This window comes from Struthio camelus, chromosome 3, assembly GCF_040807025.1.
Source record: "Struthio camelus isolate bStrCam1 chromosome 3, bStrCam1.hap1, whole genome shotgun sequence".
Classification (NCBI taxonomy): domain Eukaryota; kingdom Metazoa; phylum Chordata; class Aves; order Struthioniformes; family Struthionidae; genus Struthio; species Struthio camelus.
In genome coordinates this window covers 30,310,924-30,323,665 of record NC_090944.1, presented here as the reverse complement: position 1 = coordinate 30,323,665, position 12,742 = coordinate 30,310,924, and the positions used below count along the sequence as shown (strand labels likewise).

General features: G+C 51.1%; 1 protein-coding gene across 1 annotated transcript; it reads left to right on the top strand.

The window, feature by feature from the left end:
* The first annotated feature begins 2,418 nt into the window (after positions 1–2,418).
* On the top strand, positions 2,419–8,688 carry LOC138066560 (T-cell activation Rho GTPase-activating protein-like). Its single transcript, XM_068936436.1, has 10 exons — positions 2,419–2,897; positions 3,001–3,048; positions 3,534–3,600; positions 4,002–4,174; positions 4,665–4,826; positions 5,342–5,451; positions 5,919–6,114; positions 6,398–6,515; positions 6,946–7,241; positions 7,320–8,688. The coding sequence occupies exons 1-10, from the start codon at positions 2,637–2,639 to the stop codon at positions 7,434–7,436; spliced, it is 1,548 nt and encodes a 515-aa protein (XP_068792537.1). The 5' UTR covers positions 2,419–2,636; the 3' UTR covers positions 7,437–8,688.
* The last annotated feature ends 4,054 nt before the right edge of the window (positions 8,689–12,742 follow it).

The following is a 12,742-nucleotide window of genomic DNA, read 5'->3' as shown; positions in this document are numbered from 1 at the left end:
GATGCCACCTGTAGACACTTGGAGTGGGGCTGACCACTAGGCTGACCGCCTGCAGAGGAAGCGTGAAACTTGGGATTTTGGGCACTGTCTGGGCCCTGGTTGTCAAGCAGGCACAGGCCTCCTGCTTGCCCCCTCCAAAGCCTGAGTCCTCCTGTGCCAGCAGCAACAGGCAATGTTGCAGCTGTGTGGGAAGGCCTGTGCATTGCTGCGTTGTCACCGACACAGAGCCAGCTGCTGAAGCTGGGAGCTCCTCCAGCACCAAGTCCCTCTGCTCCCTTGTCCCGGGCACCATTTGCCTCCCCGCAGCCACCATCGGGACACACAAAGGCAGCGCCTTGTCCCTGGGGGCATTGCGGGAGCCAGCAGCGGTGCCCCAGCCCCACCAGCTGCACTCCCACATCACACACATGGCAATCCTGTGGCACCAGAGGCACTGGGTGTCCGGGGAGACTCCCCTTTGTGCCCACAGCTCCCGGCCCGTGCCCCTGGTGCTGCCCCACCGCCTGGCTGGCGCATCACAATGTGTCACAGTGATGCCCAGGTGGTCCCAGCCACCAGCACCCACCTGTCCCCCAGTGCGGCGCTGTGACAGTGCAGGGCAGCAGGGAGACGCAGGCTCCCAGCCCAGCAGCACTGCCAGCACAGGGACACTGCTCCCAGCCTTGCTCAGGCCTGGCTGGTGCCTGGCGCTGCTCGGTGCAGGGCACGGCTGCGCCTCAGCTGTCTGCCCGGGCAAAGCGCCATGGGACAGGCCAACTGCTGCCGCGCCTGGGGCGCTCCTGGCCCCGCTCCCGGCACGCAGGCATGGCCCGTGGACCCTGGCCGCACGGCTCCCGGTGCCCAGCTCGGGCTCATGGGCAGGGGAGCCTCCCAGTCCCCGACGGCGCTCGGCACCTTCGTGTCGCGCAGGAGCCCCCAGCTCCTGCTCAGCGACCGTGTGCAGGTGACGCGGCACCAGCGGACGAGGAACAGGCACCTCCTGCTCTTCCCCGATGTCATCGCCATCGCCAGCTTCAAGTAAGACTAGCAGCCACAGCTGTCCTTGCCCCTGCCACCTCCTCTGGCACCAGCCCCAGGGCACCGCCCCTCCCCGGAGCTGCTCCTGCAGGAGCAGAAAGTGCCTCCTCCTTGGGGCTGCCTGCACCGCACTGGCCACGGCGGACACGGGCTGGCTCTTTTTAACTCTGGCAGGGCTGCGCAAGCACAAGGAGCATGTGCTTTCCTGTCAGCCTGAATGCCAACGGAGGCGCCCACAGCTGGGCAGGAGAAGGGATTTTAGCCAAGCTCTTTGCGTTTGTTCTTTCCCGAACAGCAGCTCTCGGCAGCAAAGAGCAACGCTGCCAAGTAGTGCTTGTCGAAGCCTCTAGGATCCAAAAGCCCCTTGGAGGTGGCCCAGAAGGAGGCCTTCCTCCTGTCCTCGCTGCGTGTGCAATGTGTTGATGCCCTTTGCTCCTGACAAGGACTCGTGGTCCAAATGACCTGCAGTCCCCTGCATGGGTGTCCCTACACGGTGGGGAGGGACACTCTTTCCCTTTAAATTGGGGAGGTGTAAGAGGAAAGGGGGCAGGCTCCTGACTGCTCTCCTGATCCGCAGCCCCTGATGGAGTGCCTGCTGCCATTGCTGCCCAGCAGTGACTTTTCAGAAGTGGCCTCTCTGTGTGCTGGGCCTGCGGCTCCTTTCTCCCACCCGAGGCTCGGGGTGGCCGGCCCAAGGCTCTGCCCCCGGGAAACGGCTCTGCCCTGGAGCGCTGCTGGGGCTGCCCCCACCACACAACCTCCAAGGCCATCCCTGCTCTTCCTCCCGGCAGATGGGGCTCCACCTTCCTGCTGCAGCACCGCGTGCGTCTCAGCGAGCTCTGGGTGCTGTGCGGGAAGGACGAGGCGGTGTGCGGGCAGGCAGACGAGGAGGAGGTTTTTGGCCTGAAATGTGCCAATACTCTCGTCCTCGTGTGGCCCAGGGACTGCTGCGTGGTCACTTTCAGGTGAGTCTCGGGGCCACATCCAGGGCCTTGAGGGGTGCAGGGCACTGTGTTGGCCTTCATTCCTCCCTGGGCTTGCTGGAGCTCACGCCAGGCTGTGGGGAGAGAAAGTAGAGGCCCTGCTTGGGTTTCAGACGCTCACACGGGCAGCTCCAGGTGTGCACAAGCCACCCGCCCCCGCCACGTCCCTGCAGCTCTGCTCACGCCAGGGACGCTGCTGGGGGACACCGACCGGGGCCTTGCTGTATGGTGGTGTGGAGCAGGGCCACACGGGTGAGATGTGCCTGGGGGCCTGTGCCTCTGCAGAGGAGGAGGAGGAGCAGTGGGCTCTGAGGCTGTTTCTCCTTTCTGCTGCAGGTCGCAGGAGGTGAAGGAGCTGTGGCTCCAGGCGGTCCTCAGGTGAGCCCTGCTGGGAATTCAGCCTGCCGGTGGTGGGTGTCAAGGCTGCAGGCGGTGGAGAGCTCCCGGGGGAGCTGCCCACAGCGGTGCAGCAGGGGAGGTGGGGGAGAGGGACACCCCCTGCACGGGGCAGCTCCCGGGCAGAGCAGTGGGAGGTGCTTTGCCTTGAGAGGGCACAGGAACAGCAACACAGTGGAGCTGTCACTGCAGCTCCTTGCTTGCCCGCACGGGGAGCCTGAGCTGTCGCTTCCTGTTTGCATGCGGAAGAGGCCTGGAGGCAGCAGGGCCGGGGCGCTGCGGAGCGGTGCTGCCAGCTGGCGCTGCAGGAAGATCTGCTGTGGCCGGGTGGGCTGGAGGTGCGGGGCTGGGGTCAGGGCGCGAGCAGGGAGGGCTGGCTGTGACCGCGCTCTGCCTTTGTCCCCGCCCGTGCCCAGGCAAAGCCCCGGAGCCCCGGAGCCCCGGCTCACCCGCCTGACCTCCCTTCGGCTCCTTGTGAAGGCCGTTGGCTTCTACGGTCCTGTAAGTGTCCCGGGGCTTTCCGCTCGGCCCCAAGCGCCACGGGGCTTTCGGGAAGAGCCCCTGTGACCAGCTGCTCACGTTGGCTCTTTGCTCTCTTGCCTAGTCGGTGTCGCTGAGCGCCCGGACCGTCGAGGCATTGATTTCGGCGGAGGTGAGCAGGGGTTCCCTCTGCCCCAGCCCTTGCTGGGGTGCTGCCGGGAGGTAGCTGAGTCTTGAGAGGGAAGATGGCAGGGGCCAAAGCCCTTGAGACACTGACGGCGGCCTTATGAGGCGGTCTAGGAGGAGCTACCCAGTGCCGGAGCAGCATGGGAGGGCAGCCTGTCTCCCTGGGCCGAGTTGAGGTGCCTTGTGCAGGGCTGCGCCTTCTCAGCATCCACCAGCCGCCCAAAACCACCCAGGGGGCTGTGGCCTGCAGGGCTGGGTCGGGCTGGCCGGCTGCAGCAGCAGCCTTTGCCACCAGCGCCCCTGTTGGGCAGAGAGGCAGCGCCATTCCCCACCCAGTGTCTCCTCCACAGGCGTGTGATGACCTTGGGGTTGTCCCTGGAGCTGCTCACACAGTTGTGCGTCACTGCAGCAACTCGCTGGCAGCCCTTGCTGCTGTGGGGCGGCTCTACGACCTGAATGCGTTTTTTGCAGGCTGACACCAAGCAATGCCCTGTCTTGGTCCCATCAGCTCCTGGGGAGGGACTTTGCCACTCGCCTGGTGAGTGTGAAAGAGAAGCTGAGGAGCTGCCTTCCCCCACAGTGCTCGACAGCGGCTCCAAAGCAGGAGCCCCTCCTGCCCTCTTGCCAGCCCCCCTTGGACAGGGGCATGCTCAGACTGTGTAGCCACAACTCCTGTCACTGCCTTATGGTGGTCCCAGAAAACCTCTGCCATGACACATGTCAAACATCCCACGGTTCTTTCTGTGCCCTGCGTGCTCCAACAAAGCAGGAGAGCTGGTGCACTTAGAGGGATGGTCACACTTTTCAGTTTCCCCCGCGCAGTCCGAGTCGTCGTTCCCACACGCAGCTCTGCCCTTCATTCGGCATCCTGTGGCGCTGCACACAGACAACTCTCCTCCAGGTTCTTTCACCTGACTTTTGCTTTCCTCTTGCTTGCAGCATCTGGGCCTAAGAAAAGAAAGAGGTTGATCCCCTGGCCGTTTGCTCGGGGACGAACCTTGGCCAATGGGGACTGCCCAGGGCAGCCGGAGTCTGGCCTCAAGAGGCCCCTCTTTGGGCAGCCTCTGGCAAGTCTGTGCGGGGAAGAGGAGACCCTGCCCCAGCCAGTCCAGGTAAGCCAGCCTGGCCATGCAGTTAGCCTGTTCCCAGCTTCTCTGGCGAAGCAGTATCGCCAGAGCTTGGGCTGTGGCTCTCAGGAGACAGGGCATTTGGGGGTTTGGCCTCCACGAGGTCAAGTGTGCGGGCTTGCACAGCCCACACAGCTGCCGTGGGAAGTAACTCTGCAGTGGAGACAAGGCCGGAGCAGGAAGAGGAGAAGCAGGTCATGCTGGTGGCCTTGCAGAAGTCATTGAAAGGAAGCTCTCAGCAGCATAAACAGCCAGGGATTTGTGGATTTCCCTGAAAAGGGGTGGCTTGGGGGACAGCGGGTAACTGCCAGTGTAATCTACCAGCAGCGAGAACTAGATGTGAACCCAAGTAAAGTAGAGCGCGTCTCCCAGGCAAAAACTTGCTTCTGCCTCCAAACAAACGCTCCCCTGAGGCTAAAGGGCCTTTCTTCACCTGAGGAACTCTTCTCCCACCGCTGTCCGCTTTTTCCTGCAGGATCTCCTGGCCATATTGTACAGGGAAGGGCCTGCCACTGAGGGGATATTCCGCAAAGCTGCCAGTGAGAAAGCGCGCAGGGACTTGAAGGAGGACCTCAACAAAGGAGTCACCGTTGACCTGGACAGTAAACCTGTGCACCTCCTGGCAGTAATCTTGAAGGTGAATTCTTCTGCCTTGCAGCTCTGAGAGTACACTGCGAACCTGCAGGGGCCTGCTTGAGTGCCTAGATGGGCCCGGGGGGCGCTCAGAGCTGAAACTCTAGGGAAGCCAAGCCACGTGTTTTTAGGCTTGGGAAGGTTTGGCCTTTTGAGGCCAGTCCATCTGGTTTTCAGTTCCCCTTGTTCTGCCACTGATTTCCTGCCTGCCCATGGGCAACTCACTTCCTCTTCCTCCTCCCCCTCCTCCTCCTGCCCTGCACCCTCCTCAGGGAGGAAGACTGAGATCCCTGAGTGCACTAAAGGCTGATAGGCACTGGGGCCTATTGCTGCACTCAGACAAGCGTGTCCAAGTAGGGCAGGGACTCACACAGCCCACTGCTCTGTCAGTGGCCATGAGCACCTTGGAGGGCAGGTAGCTCCAAGCAAGCTGCCTCCTTGGGAGCCCAAGTGCCAGGGTGCTCCTTGTGGGCTCAGGGGTGGTGTCCAGAGCCTCATCTCCATGTCTTGGCCTTGCAGGACTTCCTCCGCAATATCCCCTCCCAGCTCCTGTCAGCGGCCCTGTACGACAAGTGGATGCTGGCTCTGGAGAAGCCAAGTAGGGAGGAAAAGATTGAAGAATTGAAAGAGTAAGTGTTGAGGCCAGTCGCAGCGTTATGGAGTGGCTGGGAGAGGCTGGAGCCTTCTCTGGCAATGGGGAGCCTCATGGAAAAATCTGTCATTTCTGTGAGGTTGCTAGCGCTGATCCTACACAGCACAGGCCCAGGCTTTCCCAGGGCCTTCGCAAGGCCTCCCGTGACGTCTCCTGACAAGCTTGCCTATCTTCACGCTGTCGATCTACTGAAAAGCATGCGCTGTGCTGAAACACTCACCTTTCAGTCGAGATCTGGTCGTTCCAGATCTTGTACTGAAGCATGCGCTCAGCTGCCATCAGGGGTTTCTCCACAGGACTTGTGTGAAGCAGTGGAAGCAAGCACAGGTGTTCCTCTCTTTGGAGGACTCACCATTTGTGGCAGTTTACTTGAGCCTGCTCACAGCAAGGAGCAGCGGCCACTGCCCCCTGAAGTCATGGCCCGTTGTGCTTGTGTTCACACAGGGTGGCTGACCAACTGCCTCGGCCAAACGTCCTCTTGCTCAAGCCCTTGCTCGCTGTGCTCCACCGCATCAGCCAGAACGCAGAGACCAGCAGGATGGGCTCCAGCAACCTTGCGATCTGCATTGGGCCCAACATGCTGAGCCCAGGCATGGACAGCCCACTCCCGCTGCAAGTGCAGAAAGAGATGAACGAGAAGGTGTGTTGCACTCACCAGTCAGCTAGTTCCCCCATCGGGGCACAGTCAAGCCATCCCCACACATCCCATGGCCACTGCAAAAGCTAAATGCAGCAGCAGCACCTCGGAGCATGGAGGGGACGCTGCTCAGCTGGGCTGTCTGCAATGTGACAGGCAGATCTCTTGCTGGAGCTGCAGCCACAGAGCTACAGCCTTCAGGAGAGAAACAGCAGTCAGGAGCAGCAGAGACCGCTGAGCATGTTTTCAGCCCCTTGCACTGACACCCATGGTTTTCTCTGTGCAGGTGATGATGCTGGTGGAGTTCCTTATTGACAACTGCGCAGCAATATTTGGGGAGGACGTGGCCTTGGCTGGCAGCCCCTCTGCCGAGGAGTGCCCCGAGCACACCGACAGCTCTGCAGGTAGGAGGCTGCGCTCAGGACTGGCACCGCCCAGGGCTGCTGGTTCCAATTGTTTAGCTGGCTAGGGGAAGACATCTGCGGCAAAGCAGAGAGGTGCAGAGGCTTCAATACCTTCTGGCAATGCCTCGCCCCTGCAACACTTTCCAGAAGTTCAGAATGACCTTCCTCACACCACAAAAGGCATCCCAGATGCTAAGCCTCTGTAGAGCTCTGCTCTGCACAGCATTGCTCACTATGGATGAGAAGGGCACTCTCCCCATGCAGGGTATGGCCCCTGGGGTTCCTTGTGTTTCCTGGACTGCTCCTCACATCCATAAGTGCTCAGGTTGCAGCTTGCCATCTGCCCGGGCTGCATGGTGCCACCGGGAAAGTCCCCTTTTCCCTTCAGAGGGCCAGTACCAACTAGCTAACAGGCTCTTTCTCCCCACAGGACACCCAGGGGCTGCTCGGGAGGACGCTTCTGCCCACAACAACCCAGAGCCTGAAGCTGGATGCGGCCTCCCAACCTTGGAGATGCAGCAGCCCAGAGGGAGAAGCCCCAGCAGGAGCAGGACCTATGTCATGTGTGTCTCTGCCCCTCCACTGCCTCATCTGAGAAACGACATCAGCGTGATGCACAGGAGCCTCTCAGAGCCAGCTCTGCCCTTCCAGGACCATTTGGAAGGCAGCAGAAGGCCCCAGAAACGGAGCACAAGTGTGGACAATGTTGCTGTTGAGCAGCAACAGGTGAGCTTGGAGGAGGAGGCACTGGGAAAACAGCCTGCCGTCTTCCCTGCACAGTTATCACCTGGCGCTCCTCCTCAGACGTCCTCCAGGGACCCCCTGGAGAGCTCCTGTCCTGCTTCCCATGGCCCCTCTATAATTGCCCTGGGACCCGATGACGTTCCCTCTTCCTGCCTGCGCGCCTCCAGAACCATCTGAGCAGTCACCAGCATTCCTATTGCACGCTGAACCTGGGTCAGGAGCCATCCGAGCCTCAAAGGTCGTCGTGGACCCGGATCAAGTCAGAATTGCCTGCTCAGAGGTGCTTTTCATCTGAACTACTGGAGAGGCTGAGGTGGAAGACTCAGTAGCTTCAGGCTGTTTTGTATGAGCAAAGAAGACACAAAACCTGCAAGGAAACGTTCTGGATTCCTGTTTCCAACAGCTAAGCATGCCCCTCATTTAGGAAAAACAGGAAAGAAAAAACAAAAAGGAAAGCAAAACCAGGAAAGAAAGAAAGGAAAGAAAAAGGGGAAATAAAAGAGGGAAGAAATGTAAGGCAAGAATGACAAAGAAAAGGAAAGAAAAAACAAGCAAATTAGAAACAAGGAAAGAGACATGGAAAGAAAGAAGGAGCAAAAAGAGGAAAGAAAAGAGGAAAGCAAAAAAGGAAAAAAATAGCAAAAAAAGGAATGAAAGATCAAGGCGAGAAAAAGGAAAAGAAACAAGGGAAAAAGGAAAAGCAAAAAAGAGGAAAGAAGAGGAAAAAGACAAAAAGCAAGAAAAAAGGAAAGAAAATAAAGGAAAGAAGGTAGGAATTAAATAACTAGGAAAGAAATGCACACAGAAAATGAAGAAGGAAAAAGACAAAGAAAAAAGCAAGAAATAAAGGGAAAAATGAAAGCAAAAAAGGAGAAAATGGAAAGAAAGTAAGAAAGTAAGAAATGAAAGAAAAAAGGAAGGAAGGAAGGAAGAGGAAAGAGGAAAGAAAGACAACAGAAGAAATAAAGGGGAAAAAAGAGTAAGTATACAAGGAAAGAAAAACAGTGAAAGAAAAAAGAAAGAGAAGAAAAAACGAAAGAAAAATCGAAGAAAATGGAAAGATAAGACAAAGAAAGACGACTATGAAAGAAACAAGGAAAACAAAAAAGGAAAGATAATAGGAAAAATCAGGAAAGAATAAGGGAAAGAAAACAGGAAAGAGTAAAGGAAAGAGGAAAAGGAAAGAACAACAGAAAAGATGAAAAGGAAAAAAGGAAGGAGGGAAAAACAAGGAGAGAAAGAAAGAAAGGAGAAAAGGAAAGGAAAGCTGAGGAAAGAAAAACAGTGAAAGAAAAACAAGGAAAGAAAATAAAGAAAACACAGGGAAAGAAAATGTAAAGCAAGACTAAGAAAGATAAAGAGGATGGTAAGAATGGAAAGACAAAAGAAAAAAGGAAGAAAAATAAAGAAAAAAAATGAAGGAAGTGAAAAGGAAAGAGAAGAAGAAAGAAATAAGGAAAGAATAAAGGAAAGAAAAGAGGAATTAAAAAATAAAAGAAAACAGAAAAAAGAGAAAAGAAAAAACAGAAAAAACAAGGAAAGAAAAAAGGAAAGAAAATATAAAGAGAAGAGGGAAGAAAGACAAGGAAAGAAAAAAGGAAAGAAAGAAAAAAGAAAAACAAAGAAAGTGAAAGGAAAGAAACAAGAAAAGCGTAAAGGAAAGATAAGGGAAAAGTGAAAAAGGAAAGGAAAAGGGGGAAGGAGAAAGGAGAAGGGAAAAGGAGAAAAAAGGAGAAAGAAAAAAGGGAAAAAGGAAAAGGGAAAAAGGAAAAAGAAAAGAAAGGAAAGAAAGGGAAGAAAAAACAGGGCAAGAAAAAAGGAAAGAAAAACAAGGAAAGAACAATAACAAAAACCAAGAAAGAAAAACAGGGCAGGAAAAATAAAGAAAAAGGAACGAAAAGCATGGAAGAAAAGCATGGAAGCAAAAAGGAAAAAAGAAAGCAAGAAGGGAAGAAAAGGGGAAAGAGAAGGCAAGAAAAACAAGCAAAGCAAACAAGCAAAGCAAAAAAGGAAAGGAAATCTAAAGAAAAAAGGGGGAAAGAAAAAGCAAGGAAAGAAAAGGAAGAAAGCAAGGAAAGAAAGAAAAACCCCTTGGCAGTATCCTTATCACCTTGCCACAGCGGGAACTCTGCTGGGACGTGCAGTGTGTTTTTCCATGTTGAAACTTGGCTTTGGCTAGCACTTAACTTCAGGAAAAGAAAGCAAGGAAAGATAAAACAGGAAAGAATGAAAGGAAAGAGAAAAGAAAAGAAAAATGGAAGAATAAAAGGAAGGAAATAGGGAAAGAAAAATAAGAAAATAAGAAAGAAGGAAAGAAGTAACAAGGAAAGAAAAGGAAAGAAATAAAGAGGAAAGGAAAAGGAAAGGAAAAGAAAAGGAGAGAAAAAAGAAAGAAAAACAAGAAAATAAAGGAAGAAAAGAAAAAAGGAATGAAAACAATCCCTTTCTCATGAGCTATAATTTTTTTGACTGAAAACTTGAGTTATCAGTCTCAAGATCACTTTTTGCAAAAGGTAGGCATAGATGCTAACCACTGTCAATAACTTTTGATACTGAGAGGCATCAATTTCTGTTGTTTTTTCCAGTTAATTTAAATATATGTGAAACAAGTCTACCTTCTGTGGTCAACCACTCCTTTTACAAAACCTCACGTTCTAAGAAGACCAAATAGAAATCTGATTTTTTGTTAAGGAATATATATTGTCTTCAATAGTATTTATCCTTCCCTATTGTTAACGTCTTTTCTCATAATCTTAAGGAAATCTTTATCTGTGCTATCATCAGTACTGAAGAGAGTACAGCAGTCTGCTATTTATTTCTCTGTTCTGGTCAGCATAAATGTCACAACACTAGAGATCAAAACTTGATTGCTGTTCTACTGCATCTGTTTCCCCAACACTATTTATTTTCACATCCTGCACAGAACTTCTTATTCCCAGATTTTGTTGCCTAGACTTCTTGTATATCATTTTTTCAGTTGTTTCTCATTGATACCTAGTCCTCTATATTAAAACTCATTAACTGTACTTTCCACCTGAAAACTTTCACAAGAATCTTTCTTTCCTCCTGGTTCTGCGTCTTCAGTGTCCATTATTATGTCCTTACTTTCCTACCTTCCTTTTTCTTTTTTGTTTCTTATCAATAACAGGACTCTCCAAGAGCCTCCAGCAATCTTCTCCCTTTAGCTTGTAAATTGAAATTCACAGTCACACACAGACCGCACACACAGACTTAAGAGTTCAAGAGGGGTCCTTTTTCTAGGAATATTTTCTAATGCTTGCTCATGAAAAAAACTTTTATTCTATCATCAGTCCTTGAGGTAGCTATTAATATATATTGTTTTGTCATGTCATTTCTTTAAAGCCACCCAAGGTACAAATGTACATGGGTAATTGAGGTTTTCTAGCCCTGTCTGTGCTAGAAATGTTGTTACTTCACTACCATCTCCTAGAGGATCTTTTGGTTCAAGAGGAAATCATACTGGCAAAAGACAAGGTTGAAAAAGGCATACAAGTTATGTACTTATAATGTATTTTAGTGCAAAAAATAGAATTTAGTTATAAAGTCAGTTTTGGCAAGTATAAGCTGTACTTTCACAATGGCCACACTGGCAAAGCCTATCTACTATAGGAAGGGCTAAGTGGCAAGTTCAGTCTGCAATCATGAAATGAGATATTGGTCATTGTCTGCAAGTATGCACATGAATCTCAATGTGCTATTTATTATTTGTCACAGAAGACTTGTATAAGAAGTTTCCAATCAGCAGTTTGGAAAGATGCCATGTAGCTTAGTTTGCCAGTCTAAATGAACAGTTCATGAACAGGTTAGTTTGTGTAAGTTTTTTGGCACTTAGACAAAAGTCAGACTGAGATAAAACAGGAGTCCTTTGTGGATGTCTCATAAACAAGAAAAGAAACTAGATAATTCGATCAGTTCCACTTTTAAGTCAGAGCAGCATTACTGAACCATCTATAAAAATATGAAACGTTCTGCAAATTCAAGCTTTTATCATGTCAACTTCCTAGCCAAATCTTTCAAAAACACTATGCCATTTAAATAATTTGTCCAGTCCTTCTGGTATCGGCAGGCTATTGCCTGGTGGTAAGACAGCTTGTAAAAACAAGGTTTGTGCAGTTTGGATGCTTGCTGCTTGGTATATAGGATACCTATGGTCAACATTATTCCAAGTGAGGTGGACTGCACAACGCCATATATACTATGGTTAATGTAGACTGAAACAGGCAGTTCTTTCAAGAAATGTAGAGCTCTCTAGGAATCCAGAGGAAAAGGGTCCTGCTCCTCCTTTTATGTGTGATTATAACACATTTCTCCTATAAACCTTTTCTTACAATCATCTTTTTTTAGTATGCATTTGTTTTTGTAGCATGCAATTTCTATACACTAATTTCCATTGTGATAAACAAACAGACATAAAAGCCTTTAAGTAAAAGTATAACCTCAGAAATAAAAATGGGTCATAGATTGTACACTCCAACCAACCAATGGCACTGAACAATACCAGAAAGATCTCTTTTCCTCAGCTTGGGGAGACCTCTGGATAAATCACAAAGTAACTAGCATCTGACTTCCTAAATGTTTACGATTTTAACTTTGTTGCACAAACCTGGGGAAAAAGCAGCAATGACAAAAAGGGGAAAATTAAAGACAGGAAATAGCAGTAATTCTGATCTCTATGTCCTTCCCCTTGCTTATCACATAGGCTCAAAATCTATCTTTTGTTGTCTGTTATAAATGCAGTGTCTGATGGTTAAGGGAGAGTAGAGCTTGTGACCCTTGACTTACAGATCCCTGGGATGTGGTTATGGGCCTGTTTTGCGCTTTTTTAATGCAAACACAACCTTTGCAACTTCCATCTCCTTTTGCTTTATGCTCCCCTGTATTTCAGTCAGCACAGCTGATGGTACCAAGGTGCAAGTGGGATAGCTTTGTAAAGCACGAACCATCAGAGCGCACGTACCTTGAATAAACAACTTACAGAGACAGAAACACATCCCAGTTGACTTCTTGCCCCTCATGACAAAAGCAGCGTAGTGTTCTGGCAGTGTCAGCGTCTCACAGCTCCTCAGGGATTAGCACAGTGTTTACCTGCCCTTTCTGAAGCTGGGCAAACTCTTGATCGCGCTGACGTGTATGTGAGTTTTTGACAGTTACCACTGGCCCGGCAGAACTTTCCCTTCCCTGCCTTCACTTGGGACTTCTGAGCACTAACCAGTTGAGCTGGTTGATACAGCATCAGCAGTGCCACTTCCTTTAAATTAATTTCCAGAGTAGAAGGGCTGCTTTCAAATGTAATTTGGCCAGTTGCTGCTTGAGCAGTGAACCTCACTGGCTCATCAGGAAGGAGAAAGCAACCGGGTGGGACGTGTGTGGGTGTGCACACAGGTGGAAAAAGGAAGCAATTCCCTGTCGTGAGGGATTCTGTTTGAGCGCTAGCTGGCTATTATTTTTGTAGATATTATTTA